The sequence below is a fragment of the Nannobrachium achirus genome (assembly GCF_963921795.1).
Source record: "Nannobrachium achirus genome assembly, chromosome: 15".
Taxonomy (NCBI): domain Eukaryota; kingdom Metazoa; phylum Chordata; class Actinopteri; order Myctophiformes; family Myctophidae; genus Nannobrachium; species Nannobrachium achirus.
The window spans coordinates 16443685-16461960 of record NC_137822.1 but is presented as its reverse complement, the minus strand read 5'-3'; the positions used below and the strand labels follow the sequence as shown (position 1 = coordinate 16461960).

The 18276-nt window shown below is 42.8% G+C and overlaps 2 protein-coding genes across 2 annotated transcripts; one reads left to right on the top strand and one right to left on the bottom strand.

The window, feature by feature from the left end:
* Window positions 1-316: 316 nt before the first annotated feature.
* mlana (melan-A) lies at window positions 317-2482 on the top strand (the record flags this gene model as incomplete). The annotated part of the gene is made up of 4 exons (XM_080742633.1): window positions 317-408; window positions 582-678; window positions 1045-1152; window positions 2414-2482. The coding sequence occupies 4 exons, from the start codon at window positions 317-319 to the stop codon at window positions 2480-2482; spliced, it is 366 nt and encodes a 121-aa protein (XP_080598759.1).
* Window positions 2483-3232: 750 nt separating this feature from the next.
* On the bottom strand, window positions 3233-17371 carry brd10 (bromodomain containing 10). Its single transcript, XM_080743133.1, has 9 exons — window positions 17015-17371; window positions 15115-15315; window positions 13322-14967; window positions 13030-13091; window positions 12739-12828; window positions 12466-12581; window positions 10218-10402; window positions 6388-8415; window positions 3233-5362 (listed from the first exon to the last, which is right to left on the bottom strand). Exons 1-9 carry the CDS (start codon window positions 17359-17361, stop codon window positions 3465-3467), a joined length of 6573 nt encoding a protein of 2190 aa, XP_080599259.1. The 5' UTR covers window positions 17362-17371; the 3' UTR covers window positions 3233-3464.
* Between the last annotated feature and the right edge of the window lie 905 nt (window positions 17372-18276).

The window sequence follows — 18276 nt, the reverse complement described above, 5'->3', positions numbered from 1 at the left end:
AAATGTAGTGCCTAGGCTTTGTATATTTAATTATAATTTATGACACTGACAATGTTTAGCTACTACAGCATGTGGCCTGTGATTGTGATTTTGTCAAGTAACTAAATAGCTTATTTATGTTGGTAATAATGAGGCAATACAGATGTAATACAAAATCATTAATTCAATTTAAGTCTGATTGTTTGTTAGGCTATTTGGGAGAGGAATTTGTTTACGACCATTAAAACATATGGAAATTGGACATATTCATAATATCTTCGATACATATAGGCTATATTATGTTGTGTTATAAAGTTTATAACTGGTTTTCAGGTGGATGCTGTGTAATAATCGTACTGGCGAGATGCCTCGAGGGGACTTCAACATTTATTTTGCCAGCAGACGCGGTGGATATGTCAGAGCTGAAGAGTCAGTGAATTAAAACATATAATAAGACTAAATGATGATAGGCTTACATATAATTATAGTGCCTAATTAATGCAAACTAAGTAAAAAAGAAAAAGTTGGATTTAGAATTTACTATTTAATTTTATGTCAATAAGTGGCCATTTTCTCTTCATTGTGCTGCTTTTGACCCACAGGGCTGTTGGCATAGTTCTGCTGGTGATCATCCTGGCAGCTCTTGCCATTCTGGGCTGCTGGTACTTCAGGAGGAGGAGTGGCTACAAACTAATCAGGGTGCGTGCATCAAACCTCTGTGAAGAAATAAGATCATTTACCACAGTGTTTCTCAAACCTTTTCATGTCAAGGATCCCCAAATTAAAACTTTTTGGCTGTGGACCCCCATCTGAAAATATTCTGTGCCAATCCAAATATCAGGGACCCCCAAAAGAGATTTGTGTTGCGGAAAATAGGATTGAAGTGGTTTAACTGATTTTGATATTATTTCCAAATGTCTCTTTTCACTCTCCTCTCCTCTCGACTTTACACACACACACGCACGCACGCACGCACGCACGCACGCACACACACACACACACACACACTCTATTTCCACACCCTACTCTCATTCCTTCCCTTTCTTCCTGTCTTTCCATCTAAAGACCCATAGGCCAGGCTCCCCGGGTTACACAGGAGGTCAGTACAGCGAGGCTGGAACCTCAGCAGAAAACAAGATGGCTCTAACTGACTTTGGAAGCCTCCAGTCTGTGGTAAGAGACAGGCAGAAGGACATTTTATCTGAGCCTTTTCCTTTTTTTATCCCACAATTTTGTAACCCATTTTTCACCCGGTGTCAATTATCTAATGTAATCCTGGGGGCTACACTCACTCTGCCAACCTCATGGGGAGACAACGGACTGACCTCATGCTTCCTTCTATGCACGGGGAGTCCAAGTCGCTTCTTTTCACTTGACAGGGGGGAGTTTCCCCGGTTGGACAGATCTGAGCGTTTTTCTTTAAATCTGCTCACCTGGCTGAATGTATCCAAAACAAGACATGAACCAACTGGAAAAATACAATTGGAACTATAGATAGAAGTTAACACAGACCATGAATATACCAGTAATGCTGCTTTTAACAATGATTTCTCCTGTCATATAATAGGAATACTGCACTATCCCTGAATACATGACGGCCATATACATGACCATGGCCGTCATGTATTCAGGGCTAACTGCACATACTGTAATTCAACTTCAAGTTATCACAGTAAATGTGGGCGTTCTGAGGTTGTATGGGAATTCCAATTCTAACAATCTGAAGCATTTCATTGTACCACAACAACTAACATACAGTAGATGGTATTCAGAAAACCTGGGGGCACTGATTGCACATGGAGCATGTGAGGCTGATACAATGAATGCTTGCAAGAGATTACTGTATGTCACAAGACTAAAGGGGGATTATACTCTCATTTTCATAAAATAGCTGTTATGAAAAATACAATTCAGTTAAAGGACAACTTTAGTTTTTTACAACAAGGGTTCATATTTTAGATTGCAATTAAAGAATATAAAAGATGAGTGTTAAAATTATTTAATTTACTTCTTTCTATTGTTTTAGAGATTCTTATTTCAGTGGTTCGGGGCATGCATACAAGTGGCTAAATATGTCATTTTATACAGAATAAGCCCATTCCCAAGATACAACGCAACCTTTCATGGTTGGATGTGACTTATGGGGGCTAGGAGTGTTACTGTAAATAGCAATAAAGAAACTGCTGGCTTATTGTGTCTAAAAAGACATATTTAGCCACTTGTACGCATGCCCCCATGCGTACGCATGCCCCACATTTTGGCATGGTAAACGCGATAAAACAATAGAACGAAGCAAATGAAAACATTTTAACATTCTCTAATTACAATCTAAAATATGAACCCCTGTTGTAAAAAAACAAAGTTGTCCTTTAACGTAAAAAAGTACTGACTATTTAAATCTGTTATATAACATATTGTGTCTGTTCTTTCATAGGTTCCCAATGCACCTCCTGCCTATGAGAAGATTTCAGCTGGGCCCCTACCTCCTCCCTACTCCCCATGAAGAAGTCAATATTGTGTATAATACCCTGGACTTAATTTTTTATGTAATTGTATAACATCAATCCTCTTTTTCCATACTGTAAGACCTACTATAGGGTTCCTGTGTATCATACGTAAATATGTCACCTTGCTCGATAGTAACATTTTAGTATTTACTGTCAAAAGATTGTATATTTCCTCTTTATATTTACACATTGCTTATGGATTCCTTCAGTAAATATGTGATACAACATAAGGGATGAAACACCGCAAACACATTCATAGGGGACACTTGCATTGTTTATTTCCATGCAGAAATGTCCACACTATTCAATGAAAATGTACCCACTAAATATATCTGAAAAATCTATGTGGTAAAAATAAATAAATGTTACATCAAAACATTTGATATGGGCTCAAACATGTATTACAAATCTATTATTTATACTGCTTAAATGCAAAATGCTTCTTTTAGATTGTTGACATTGACAGAAAATATTGTTGTAATTGACAAAGTAAAGTAGTTGTACCAATGAAAGGGATAATAGCAATAATTTCTTAATGCAGTATCTAATGCCATTGAAAATATTACAACCACATTCAACTGAAATTTGTTTTATCTACCCTGTCAACCAAATGATTTGTTAGAACATGAATAACCGGCCCATATTAAAAACAACAACTATGCAATCACAACATTCACCCATGGGGCAACAGCATGTTTGAAAGATTACAAAACCATCACAGTATACATATCCAATCTGCTGTTTTTGAGAGCACAACGTACTAACAGTATGACCTAACCATAGGATGTAACCTACTATAGATGTGATGCATATCAGGTATGGTGGGTCAAACTATCGCTGAAAAACTGTTTGACTATCCCAAAGGTAACTATAATCAGAGGTTCTACACCATCTCACAAAATTAAGCTGCTGGAATATTAGTGTGGACAGATCATGTCCTCACATTAGCTGGCTGGCTCACAGTCTCAGTTCATTGGTTCACTTACGTACGTCTCCCTCTGTAGCCTGTACAGTGGAACTGTTTGTGCAGGTGGTGGGAAGTGCACTACCAGAGGAACTACTAGTAGACACCACCAGTGTAGCCAGTGGTTTGGGGCTAATCACTGGCAGGCTTGCTGGACTGACTGGGCCTTTAACTGTGTTTAAAACGGCACCATCTGGACTAATGAGTAGCTTGGATCCAATACTGGTGTGCACAGCTGAGGCAGAGTTCTGTAGAGAGGGCTTTCCAAGTGCTTTATTGGTCAGAAAGATGGATGTACAGATGGCCTCATGTGTTTTAAGTTCTCTGTTAGGCTGAGCCGGAGCCATTAGTACAGTAGTGTTGGATGGAGGTACAATTGCCACAGGTGATGCTTGTAAGCTATTGAGGGTGCTTCCAATTGGTGTTACTGTAGCAATGGGGAGTGACTGCATTCTGGCCACTGTTGGTAACAGTTGCGTCCGTGTGCATGCTAGTATTGGTTGCATAACTGTTGCCACCTGGTGTTTGATTGTTGTATTGGTAGGTCCTGTGTGCAGTGAAGCTTGCTGTGTCACATTCGTAGCAGTAGACGATGCTGGAAGTGTAAGTGTTTCCAAATGGTGCTGAAAACCTGGACTCAGAGTGCCCACTGATACCCTTTGCTGGGTAGTTGGAGCAGGTGGTAACCCTGCTATCTCTCCTGAAGAGAGGGGGGCTAGAATTGAAATACCAGGACTGATCGAGGCGACAGCGGAGGTAGTGGGTAAAATAGGTGAAGATAATGGTGGTGCTGTTAACCTGGGAAGGAAAGCAGGTAGTACAGAGGTAAGAGCTGGTGCACTGGTTATAACTGGTGAAATTGGTGCTGATGTGCTGGCCAACAATGGCAGGGCTGAGACCAGGGTTGGTGTTCCTGAAACAGGTGCCAGCCCTTGGGGAGCTGGCAACCTGGGCAGAGCTGACACTACATTGGTTGCACCAGGTAAAGGTGAGCTCAAGACAGGTGTTCCTGCTAGTCTGAGTGGGGTTACAGTAGGAGTAGTTATCAGCACAGTCGAACCTGTTGCAGGTGCGCCCACTACCACAGAAGAACCTAGGGCCGGCGTGTTGGGCAACCTGGCTGGGGGTGAGGCAGGTATCACTGGCCTTCGTGAGGCATCAGTCATTGGGCTGGGCCCCTGGAGTAGAGCTTTTACTGGAGAGGTGGTGGTACTAGTATTAGTAATAGGCACTGGTGGTGTTACAGGGCTGGTAATGAGGAGGACATGGCTGCCGGGTCCTAATCCCTGGGGAGGTACCACAAACCGAGTGTTGTTGAGGAGAATCTGTGTGCCAGCAGCAAGGGGTGTGGTGGTGTTAATGACTATTCTCTGCTGCACTGTGCTGGCAGCAGTGGTGGTAGACGGAATAGTACTGGTTGAGAAAGGGTTGGTGCTACCTGTAATACTGGCACGCTTTAATGCAGAAGCAGGTGTGTGAGGGACAATGGAAGGAGTAGCTGGAGTAGATACACTTAGGACATTTTTAGATTGATGGACCAGAGTGGCCATGGTGGTTTTGTCAGGGTTAATCTGTGCAGTAGTAGTAACTTGAGCAGATGGCTTAGTGGCCAATACTCCTTTGCGCAGACTAGGGTCTTTCTTGATGCCACAGCCTGAGGGAGGGGTGACAACAGCAGCCATGGATCTAGGAGGACTAGGCTGGGGAACAGTGCCCTGCACATGGGAGCTGGTGGAAGTAGAGGTGACCTGACCAAGGTTGCTGCTGGTGACAATATTAGAGCTCTGTACTGGAGCCATTCTGGTTGTAGCTGGTTGAGAGCCTGTCATGGAGATAGACACTGCTGTGCTTTTAGGAGAACCACCAACTTGTCCAAGGCTCACTGTTTGTCCTGGTACTTGGGTTTGAACACCTGGAAGTCAATAAACAGAATAGCATTTATGTATGTTCAAACAAAAGTAGCCCAATCACAGTGAACTACACACTACAGTTTAGCTACCTCTGCTACACTAATCCAAGTTCCCACAAAGTAGACAGTAGTTGAGTAGAGTAGGTGATGGCTGATCTAAGCAATCACACCTGGCCTGAGTTACTTTCTTGACCAGAGTACCACAGGGGTCACTAGTTCCCCATCTTTATTCCCTCTCGTCTACACCAAATACTGAATCTTTGCTGAAAAACGCAACGTGACATGTGAGCTATTGGTCTTGAATTTGGATCTGCTGATATTTTCGTCAAGTTCTCGCCTAACTATAGGGTTAAGAAGGTAAACTAGAATCTGAGCTGAGTGTGATAACACACCTGTGTTACCTACTGTACCTGAATATTGTATTAATCCAAAACATTTAAACATTGAGGTACAGTAAAACATTTAGGCTAAAAGGATCTGAGGGACTTGATTCCAATGTGGTCTTATGTATTAAATTCATCAACAGAGCATAGAATATAATACATCAACACATACAAATGGCTATATTTACAGAGGAGAAAAGGGTAAACAAAAGAAAATGGCAGCAGTGTAGTGTATGACCCCTCATTTCAATGTGAATCTAACTCCACTAGTAGTTTTCTGATAGACAGAATAGTGATAGTAGAAACAGATCTTTTTTTTTTTTTTTTTGCTAAGTTTGGGGGTACCAGATCGTGGGTGCTCCCTCTGGTGTTGTGGCTTTGGGTGTCACTCACTTTGGAGAAGTAGACTTCCCTGAGCCATCCCAAACTATTAAAGAGTGTAAGAATTTGGTGGGTCATGGGCTTTAGGCAGAGTAGTAGTCATATCAGTTTGTTATGAGAGGTCTGAACGTATTAAAAGTTTATTATTCTACTGCTCTTAATAACGAATATTCGATTATTCTACCACTTTTTAAAATAATAAAGAACCGAGTTCTTTCAGTAAGAGTTGTGTGGAATGCAGCGGAAATGTAAATGCCAATGTACCTGTGGGCAGAGTAATACTCTGGTTACTGCTAACAGGTTGGCCCAAAGTTACTCCCATCTTCACTGGTTCACTTGGTATTGATGCAGTCAGTGGCTGTCCACCAGCACCTGCAACTAGCCCCTGCTTTGCAATGCATCCCATAGAGGTGGTGGTGGTGGTGGTTGCTCCTGCAGATTGGCTGATGAAGACGAACCTTGAACAAGGCAGCGACGTTGTGGAAGTGGAAGTGACTTTGTGTAGAGCTGCGTTTGAGGAGGAAGACGAGGATGAGGAAGAAGAGGGAGCGACTAGAATTAATTTGGTCAATTGAGACCTTTCATCTGTACTGGCACATTTTACCCCGAGCTTGCACTGTGCCAGTGTGGTAGCAAGGGGATTACCAGAGCCACTCAGTGACGGGACAATCACAGTGTTTTTTACCAGAGGAGCTGGCAATTGGGAACCAGAAGTTGTAGTCTCTGCTTTCTGCCCAGACTGACTTACTACCATGGGTCCAGGGGACAGGTTATCGCCTTGGCAAAAGGTAACAGTGCTGCCTGATGTTTGGCTCCTTAGGCCTACAAGAGGAATAGTGCCAGTGACCAGAGCTGGCTGTGGAGCTGTGACAGTAGAGGAGCTCTTCACTGAATGGACCTGCTGTTGAGGCTGAACTTCTGAAAGCTTCATCCCTGCTGGGAATGTGCATGAGGAGGTCTGAGATGGAGCAGAAAGGGAACAGGGAGGAGAGGTCTGGGCTACAAGGAAGGCTTTGAACTGAGGTGAGATGGTGATTATTGGGCTGGCAGGCAATGACCCAGGAGCATTCTGGTCTGAGGACGTTTGGACTTTGACTATACCCGTGTTTCCCCCTCTAGTGGTGACGAGAATGGATTGAGAGTCACGGATACACACTGTCTTCAGCTCCTGCTTAGGGTCTGTAAGCCTAGTAGATTCAGTAGAAACTGCACAGGTGGGAGATGTGGCAAGCGACCAGTTCTGCACAATGGTCTGTGGTGTGTTTGCTTGAGTACTAGGGGCTTGTGCCACCTTGAGGCTTGCTGTATGTAGGGGGCTCTGTTGCGGATGAGGGGAAACAGAGGGAGATTGGTTCCTTACTGCCCTGGCATCTTTAAGCGGAGCCACTTGCTGCACAGGGATTCTACTATCTGGAATAGTAAACCCAGGTACATTGGTGGTCATACATAAAGGGCCAGCCACTTTAGAAAAAGGATGGGTGCTCTTATGTAGTTGCTGTGAAGATAATTTCTCTTCAGTTTTTTGAATGAGGAGGTTGGATGGCAGAATTACCACCTGCTGCATCCTCTTCTCTCCAGTGTTCTGGTCCATAATAGACTTAACAGAAATGTTTACTTGGCTGTTGTCGTCTTTCTTCAAAAGGTGGCCCAGTCCCTCGGGTACTTTGCACACTACCTGAACGGGACTCTTTGGTAAAGTTGCACGGGATGGTTTAGCCTGTGGGGATTTGGGAAGAGTTGTTGTTGCTGTAGCTATTATTCGTTTATGTACTTGAGTCTTTTGGGGTCCTTGCGAGTGCGACTGTTGGAAGCTCTGCTCAGGCTTAGATTGGGAACTTTGTGCTTGAGTACATTTGCTGGCAGCCACCATAAGTGAAGGCTGGGTCATCACCTGTACTTTGCTCTGACCAACATTGCTGCACACCCCCAGGTAGTCAGCAGGCCTCTTCATTAAGGTCACTTTGTTTCCCACACTCTTAGCCAGCAAGGTGGGAATGGGTGTGTAGCCCTTAGGGAGATTAACTGTGGGGTGGAGGATAATGGATCTAGATCCCATTGAAGCTTGAGCTGCAGATGCTGTATCCATTGCTGGATATCCTTCCCTGGCTTGGTCTGTTCTGTTTAGTCCAGATCTAGGCTCCAATGAAGAGTGTGGAAGAGTAGTCATATTGGTGTGGTTTCTCTGCCGCAGAGTGAGGTCCTCATCTGTGCTGCTGAAAGGGCCTTTTAGGTTGGCGGTGACAGTTGTCATCAAGCTGTCGTTTGACTGGCCCTCAAATTGCTTTAAGGCTCCTGTAAAAATAATACATGTACATTTAGGATACAAACTTTGCTCATTTACAATACAAAGTGAAGTGACAGATTGAGGAAGGTGGATGTGAAACTCCAAACACCAAACAGATTACAAGAGACTCTTTCCAACTCCAACAGACGTGCAACAGACTAGCAAATAGTTCAGCACAAACCTTTCGGCCGATATGCAAAGTAGTCTGCAACGCTGCTGGTCTGCAAGCCTGCCAATGTTGCCAGGTCTGCTTTTTTTCCTCTGAAGTCGGTTGTAAATATTGAATATTCATAGTTGTGGGTTGCTTTTGTTTGGGCTTGATTATTTGGGTTTGCTTGCATGAAAATAGCTGATGTAATAGATCTCAATTGGTGAAACCGGTCGCTTCTGTTGGGCTTGTATTCATAGACCTGGCCCATTGTTTCACTCAGAATCTGGCAGGTTTTCTCTACTGTGATTTCTCTCACCAAAACAAAACACTGCACTAGCTTTGCTTTAGAGTTGATCGATTGGTATAGGAATTGAGAGGTGAGAATATGATCTAGTTCAAATGTGCAACGGGCAAATGTCTCTGGCTTATTTAGACTTGCTTCTGCACATAATGAATTGCATTTTTATAGCGCTTTTCTAAGCAAGTTGCTAACTCAAAGCGCTTACAATGGTCCATTCATTCATACATTGGGAGGTGAAGCGGCGAACAGTCAACGCCAGCGTCCTCACTTCCCACATTCACACACCAATGGTGTCAACTGTCAAGCTAACACCATTGGAGGCAACGCAGGGTTCAATGTCTTGCCCAAGGACACTTCGACATGTAGACAGGAGTAGCTGGGATGTGAACCGCCGACCCACGGATCATTGGCCACCCCACTCTACTTCCTGAGCCACAGCCGCCCGACTTGCCAGACATGTAGCAGACTTAAAGTCCACTCTCTAGTGGAGTATCTACCCCCCTCATCACTAACAACGGCTAGCAACGTCACGTGATTCCCTTGTTTGGCCCGGCAAAAACACAGATGCGTGTCTCAAAGAATATATTATTAGCAGAATCATGGAAAGTATTAATTGAATATGTGGCGGTACCGTTTTCACTCTTGACTAGATCGGTCTTTGTTGCACTTGCAACGTGTACATTCCGCAATGCAATTCCAACGGAGAAAGCTGTGTGTTGTACACCCAGAGAAGCAATGGCAGGTCCGTCCAAGCCCCGAAATACCCACGTGTCTCAAGGAATACTAGCCGTTGACTACGGTCTATGCTTGCACATCGGCACACCCATGGCTTTGAGCACACCAAATCTAACACACCCATTATTCATTTTAATGGATGCAGCTGCATTGCTTACTTGCCAGACATGTTTTTAATTAGCTGTACTTTAACCTGAACTAGAAAAGCGTTAGGGTTACAATATCAGCTTAGGGTTTCATGCTCTTCTCAACCTGTGGGTCAGGACCCCTAGGCCTTGGGGGGTCCCCAGATGATTAACTTTATGTGCAAAATTGTTTTCTCACTCAACAGTAAACAAACCAACATAAGGTTTAAGTATATTATAGAGGGTATCTGCACATTTCTAAAGTGACAATTTAAGGACTTTTAATACCTCTAAAATGACAAATTAAACATTGGCCAAATTGTCAAAGTAGTATTAGAGGCAGAAATTGTGAAAATAGCCAATCTACATGCTCACAACGCTAATGCCTCAACTCGTGCTCGTATGATTATTTTGGTGGTCGCGGCCGGAAAAGGTTGAGAACCACTGCTTTATAGTAATCAAATAATCATTTGTAATAGTTTGACTGAATTCCACTACCTCCAGTCCATAGACTTCTGGGGACACCATGATCATCCTCTTCAGCCACTTTATAGTGGTCCAGGGATCCTACACTGTGGTCTTCATCCTCTTCTGACGACGATGATGACACACACTCTTCTCGCACAAAGTTATTGTAGTCTGGATGTTTTCGGAAGTCGTCAAATTCCTTCTTCAAGCGGAGTCTGATGTAGGGGGCAGAAGAAAGTTGAGACAAGGTGTATTTTTAGTCTTGTACACTATTCAGCTGAATAATTGGAATGATACAGAACTCACACAAAGAAGTCTTGCACAGACACAAATGTGAAAACAGTTTATAATATCGCTGAAACTGATTTCAGAACAATCACATTTTAGGACAAAAATTTAGGGAATAGGATTCTCTCTAAACTTTACTGAAATGAATGCTTCTTTCGAATAAGTCGTCATAAGATTTGCAAGATAAGCTTGCGGTTTAAAATAAACAGAAAATACAAAGGAAAGACATATTCACACATCCCTTACTAAACTAGGAGTAATGTTAACTCCATAAATGAATATATAAAAAATAAATAAAAAGTCTGAATCGCAGCACTATTGTTTTTCCATCAGTTAATCTTTTGGTGCATTATGCGCATAAATCCCTGAATGGAAACACTTGAAAAAACCTACACCCATTATAACTTGGGTGCTGCTCAGGTTGGCAAGTATTGGTATACTGTACCCGTGGTGAGTGCCTACGCAATTAATTAATGTCTTGTTCTTATTCTGTGATGGTTGGATCAGGTGGTCCAAATAATAAATATCATCATTTATGCATGCTTTATTTTCAGTCAAGGACCAATGGTAACAAGCACTGCCCACATTATCCCTACATTAAATAACATTATAAGCAGTGGTCACGTGAGTGATTGCCGGTTGAAATAACCTCTTTAATATGTAGGCTTATTAACCCACCATATATATATATATATATATATAATATATATATACATATACATATACATATATATATATATATATATATATATATATATATATATATATATATATATAAAATGTTACTCTATGTATTTGCATAACTTATAAGTATTACACTTGGGTGCTCAGGTGGTACTGTACCGCCTAATACCAAGTCAGACCCAATTTAAGCATGTCTGCAACTGATGTAACAGCCTCTGCAAAACTAGAGGACTTGCAGCCCAATAGCCTAGGCAGTCCATGTAAAATATTTTTGTATAGCCCATCGAAAAGGTAATACATGTCCAATAATGTGTCTCACTTGACTGGCAAAATAGTGCCACCTACTGCTTATTTCATGAACTATCTCCTGAGAATTGCATTTTATTAGTGGATGGAAACTGACTTTCTGAAGATTTGCTTAATATATCATGTTTATATCTATCTTTTATGGAAACCCAGTTAATGCCTTTTTAATCAACTCAGATATTCTATGCATACTTACAAACTGCAAATATTCTTCAGTAATTACAGAAACTGAACAGTGTGAACTGAGAGCGATGTTACGCAATTCAGTTCAGAGATAATCCATGAGTGAGTCAATATATTGCCCCCTGGCTAGTGCATATGGCTCAGAAATAAATTACTATTGAGAGCAAGTAGTTGATATAATACACTACACATTTCATTAACACAGTGACACCCAGTCATATGGCTAAAACATGAACAGGATGCAATTCACGCCTATCAACCACAACCAACTACTCAGGACACATCTTGAGACTTTGCAGTCAAGTTTTTGTAGATGTACATTAGCCTGTAAATTGCCTGTCTCTAGACTCTGAGGTGAGGAACATGACTAATGAATAACTTGGCAAATATTTCATTCACTTGTCTTCGAACAACGATGAGCCAGTGAAATGTTTGTGAAATTTGAATACAGTAGTTAAAAAGAAAAACGGTTGATTTGTCTAACTCCATTCATCCATGATATTACGCCTACATTAAATAATTATTATATATTCTATTAATGCATGAGAAGTTTGTAAGTACTATGTTTAAAAGTTTGACTGGATGATGATGAACCCTAGGCTAGGGGAATAATGAGGATATATCCACATTTTTGACATGCTTGATTCAAAACAAAATGTAGTATTTATGTTTAGAAAAAGATGCAAATGTCTTCATCCCACGCACGTTACATCCAACTAACTTCAGTGAAACAGGAAGAAACACAACTGGTAACAACATAGGCTTAACAAAACCCACTTCATATTGTGTCTGTAAAATCTAACTCAATGAGTTGTACCTGTTTCTCTGGTAGGCCTTGACCAGTTTTGGCTCCCATGGTGAAAGCTCATTCAGCAGTCTGATTAGAGTGATATGAAGTTCCTTCACTGATTCTTTGTTGAAATACCATCGGCCCTGTTAATCAAATAAACAAAATAGCTTCTCAATCTATTTCCCTGTGTTAAAAAAGATCTGAACATTTACAATACAATTTCTACATTGGCTCTGTGGAAAATATCGGTACAGTTGGTAATAATAAATGCTACAGTATGATTTACAAAGAAATGCTAACCGCTCTCTTTCTTGTGCCTTCCAGGGAGTCAAGTTCATCTTCGGTCTTACTAATCAGCCTCCGCAACTCTTCAAGACTGGTGCACACTGACTATATAAAAGAAACAAAGATTAACACAACATGCCAGTGTAATAAAAACCAAAGAATCAGAAGATTGAATGAAGTGAATGAAGGCAGACATTAGCCGAGCACAGTATTTTACAAGAATTATAAATTGGCAGTACAGTGATCAATAAAGCTCCTTCTGTTGAAACAAGAAGGTGTATTGCATCAGAAGTATGACTACTGTACCTTAAATGATGGCTCAACTGGAGAGTCCTCTTTCACTTTCTTTGAAGACTCAAGCTTTTTTCCTGTCAACAAATCAAATTCAATACATTGAACTTAGATCTTTTACATATTTCCTAGGAAATATTGACTGAAATAGAAAAGAAAAAGAATGTGTGTAGAATCACAAAGTCTGCAATGAGCTATGGCATATTGCATTTTTTTCTACTGAAATGTAATTACCGGTATATCTCTATCTCTCTATTGCAATACCAGTGGATGGTGTGGTGAAATGGAGAGCTACTGTAGTTGTCACCTGTTTTTGTTTTTTTCCTCTTGTCTTTTCTCTTGATTGTAGAAGCAGATCTTTGCATGCTGGATTCAGCAGCTTGGGCCTGGCACTGCCTCACTTCATCCGGCTGCAGCAGCTGCCGGTTCCCCCCTTTCACCCGCAGCAGCTGCTCCCTCCCTCGCCCTTTCTTTCGCTTTTTTTTCCTACTCCGCTTCCTGTCATTTGCACTTTCTTCGCTTGAATTCTGAGCACTCTCACATGACAGTCGTGGTGCCAAAATCGAGGTGCTACAACAACAAACGTGCGCCTCCGATTTAAGTGCAGTGTTGCATCTAGAACATTCTAAACAGGAAGACACTTTGTGTCCCAGGTTGGGACCATCTCCCCCAATTTTGACCTCTGTTACTTTGCCTGGTGAGGCAAGGTTTTCAGACCGAGCTGGGGACCTGCCTGTATAGCTGTGCTCTCCTACACTCAGGCAGGGCTCCCGGGTCTCTGCCTTGATGGTTCGCCGAGAGTCCAAAGAGAAGCTCCGCTCCTGCTTCACTGTGAGTGTGATGGGTTGGTTCTCCAACTCCCGTGACTCTTCCTTAGAATTTAATCTCACATTTTTTCCTCTATTAGAGTTTCCAAGATGTGTAGGGAAAAACAAGGAGTTATTGTGCATTTTAAAGTTGGACTTTGAATCTTCACTTGAGTCATCTTCATCCGAGGTCTCTGTATCAGACCCCTCCTTGTCCTTCAAAGGCCACGAGTTCAATCTCCCACTGTTCAATTCTGTGCCCCCATTTTCTCTTTTGAAATCCATACGTTTTTTCTCTTCCCCCTCGTTCCCAGAGTCGTCAGATTCCCCCATTTCTGTAGAGAGCCCATAACGTTCCCTCTTCATTTTCTTGGGCTTCATGCCATCAGACTCCTCACCCTCTGTGGCCTCTGTCCCCAGCTCTGGTTCAATCCTCTTCACCCAGACAAGCGGTAAAGGGAACCTGGGGGGCATACTGGGGCTCTGACAGTAGATCCTCAAGTCCGCCCCACAGAAATGGGGGAAATGTATGTAGGCGTTATCCATGCTGTCATAGCCTAATATAGACTCCCTGCACTCATGAATGGGCTGGCCAAGCACAGCATCCTGCACATCCTTCTGTGTCTCATACACATTATCACAAAGCCCCTTGAGCAGCCAGACTCGCTGGTAGAAGGGTAGCATGTGAAAGGGTGTCTCCTCCAAGGGGCTCACTTCTCCCAGGGTGCTAAAGAACTGGTGGCAGAGCCCCAGCTGCTCGGCACGGGCCGGCTGGTCATGGGACACTCCGACTGTCCGGTACCAGCCCTGGACCCGTTGCCTGAGTTCTGACTCCCAGCGTCGATAGGGCAAGGAGGGCCGTCGATGCAGAGTTGCCCTCCTCTGGGGTGGGCAGATTAAAGCAGACATGATCTTGGAGAGGAAGTGGCTGCAGCGGGGCATCAAGAGGCAACGTTCCAGTTCAAAAAAGACAATCTCAGGTACATTTAGGGCAGTCTGGGCCAGGCAGAGGAAGTGGCCAATGGCAGGGAGCTCCCACATAGTTTCCAAAGGATGTGGAGATGCCTGGGACAGCAAGTTCCTTTCCCACTCTTCTACCTCCTTGGCTGACATTTCCTCTGCCTCCTTCTTCTCCAGCTCACGTTGTCTGAAAGATCAGGGAAGAGATTTTGATGTTGAAGATAATGATTAGCATTTAAAGCAGATTTACAAAAATATATACAAGAATAATATATTCTATGTTAACAAGAATTAATCCACTCTCTTACATAACTAAACACCAACCCTAATTTACCTTTTCTCCTCCTTTGCTCTCTGCTGCTCTTCCACCCGAAGGGTCTGGACCATGATGGACTCATGACCGCCAACTGTGAGGGTAGCCAGGCTACGAGGTGCTGACCTTCTCCTAGTGGACGTGCCCCCAGAACCTCGCTCCTCCTCGGCACCAAAACGTCCTTTTGAGGTAACAGCCAATGTTGTCTTCTCTCGCAGTGTCCTAGTTGGACAAATGAATTAGGGCGATATGATCCAAGTTTGACTGCTGCTGGTTTCAAACAAAGTAACATATTCTGTCCACAATAATTGCTTAGGCAATTACTTGGCACAGCAGCTATTCAAGTATATATCTAAATATTTGTTATTTTTATTTTATTTTATTATAAAATAAAATAAAACATCAATCAGAAATTTTATCCACTATATATTCAGGCCGTTGCGGAAAATCTGGATGTAATATTTGTGACATTTGTTGTTGCATAAAATGTACATCTGTTAAGTTCCACAAAGGTTTGTCTGGGTTTTCTGTATTTCTTCTCCCCCCCGTCTCTCCTTCCATCTATACTCTGCCATTCTGAAATCACCACTCATCTCAGCTGTCAATCAACCCATTACCTGGCTCCACCCTCAACCAATCATCACCATCTGCTGCCTATAAAAGGCTGGGCCCCACCTCAGCTCAGTCTCTCCAAACAATTTCCCCTGTTTGTCTGTTGCCCTGTCTCTTTGTTTGTTATTGTAGTTATTTGGGAGTCCCAGGGCAAGCTTCAGTTCACCATACAAATTCTGTGATATATGATGCTGCCTTGGGACAGTGAAAGACAGAGGCCTCTATACACAGACACCACGTAGGTAGAACTTTGAGCACACTAGGTAAGGGGTGTTTGCCACTTATGTATTTTTGAACATTGTTTTGGTTAGAGTAGTTGGGTAGGCACACTTTTGTTTCACTATACTAGTAACTTGGTTAGCTTGTCTTTGATTAACCTAGCTGCTACTTTTGTTGTTTTGGCAACATCCGTGTATCTAGGTAGTGGCTTGTTTTCTTCATGGTATGCTTCTTAATATTAACTTTGGAACAGTAAAAAGCATTCGGCACCTTTTTGACAAACTGTCTCCATTATTTGCACCTCGAATGCACAGCATCCCTCTGTTTAATTATGTTGCAAACCTTTTAAACCTCTAGACCTATCTGGGTTTGTAACCACATCACATGGGGATGTCACGTTTGTGACTGAATTGTCTGAAATTGGCCAATCAAATTCTTGGGACTGTCAGCCATTTTTGACCTAGTGCCAATTGCCTAAGCCAATTGCCTACTCCCACTCCACCAACCTGGGGAGAACTGAGCTCAGTTCGGGGAACTGAGCTCATATCACCTGACGGGGGAGTTTCCCCGGTAGGATGTTATTCCAACCAGTTCCTTTCCCCTCCATCAGGTTCCCTGGCTGACCAGGGGGAGGCAGCATAGAGACCAGGACTACTGCATATTTTTGTGAGGGAACCTACCCTAGGGGACAAGGGGAGAACATGCAAAGTCCACACAGGAAGGCCCTTTTCGCCAACCCCACCTAGAGTATGGGCACTGATGACGTGGAGGAGAGAACGTGACCCCAGCGTCCCTGGCGGGAATCTAACCCGGGAACTTCTAGCTGTGATACCGACTGTACCCCTGGCCACATCTTCATTTTAATATAGGATTGTGTTATAACATGATATCAGTGTCACTAGGTTGTGCTAAAGGTTTAAGTTTAAATTGATAGGACCAAAAGATTTGGAGCATTACATAACTAATTTAGTAACTAGTTTAGTACTAGTTTATTTCACATTGGGCAAAGCAATTTCAGTTATGTCAAAGGCATAAGTTTTTTATGTGCAGCTCTAGTACACATGTTTTTGCTAATTGATCAGTAACTCACCTGGACAGCAGTGTAAGCTTCTGCTCTAGCATGATCTCCAGCTTCTGGGCCTGTTTGGAGACCCAGTGGTCCACCCCATGGTAGCGGTAGCAGTTCTCCAACATCAACCTGAAGTCTGCTACAAACTCTGTGATGGTCTCATACTCACGGCTGACAAACTTCTCTTCCATTCTCCGCAGGCACATTGACTGTTTGAGCTGAGCCTGTCCTCGACCCCGAACCCCACCAATGCCATGCTGGGCCTCCAGGTGGCCAATTGGATTGAGAAATGGGCTGGTTATTGCTTTGTGCTTGTCAAAGAGAAAGCCAGTGAATATCCTATAAGCCTGTTGGACCTCATAGCTCATATCCTCCTCAAAGCTAGTGCTGTTGGTGGAAATGCACACCTCAGGCAGAGAGAGATCACTGTTGGATATCTCCGATATGCCATCATTGCTAAGTGCTAGGAGGTCTCCAATGACTGGGACATCCCCACTGCTACTGACACAGAGAGAATCTTTGACAGTTTCCACTTCACAGGTGCCATTACTGAGTGCTTCTTCAGTTATGACCATGTCTGTGCCTTCAGTGTTGCTGCCACTATGCCACTTTGGATCTGGAGAGGACATGATCTAGACACTGGCCTGTTGGGAGCCTGGCTCACTAACAGTCAAGTTCTGGACTGGTTGTGGAACAGTTGGTCACTAGAAGTTATTGTCGCTGGATCCGCCAAGTATCCATGGTCCATGATGCCAGGTGCATGCACCTATGAAGGCACAAGCTTCATTCGCCCTCATACTGGAGTACAGTATTCCTATAGAGACAGTTGAGAGGTGATGCTATTATATGCAATAGGAAGACTTGCCACCAAAGCATGACAACAAGTCACACTGAACCTAATTTTCAAGATACAAACGCAGCAGTCACTGGTAACCTTAAAATGTACTGATAAATTGTACACTACAATGAAGTAGCAACCTTAATTTGCTGCCACCTATTACTAAAGTCACGACAACTAACCACACTGTTAAGAGTTAAAAAAAAAAAAAAAAAAAAGAAAAGAAAAAAAAACTAACTTGAGTCAAATGATTAGACTGCTAAGATGACTTCTTGGTCATTATCTTTTTCATTTTTTTTTAACCCAACGAATAATTTTGTACCTAGCTTACTTGGCTAGAGTTAGCCTGGAAGCTAACGTTAGTGGGGCACACATCAAAAAGTCAGCAAAGTGTGTTCCTTGTTTTGACTCGTGGTTGCTTGCATAGGAAACGCAATCTGTTGTG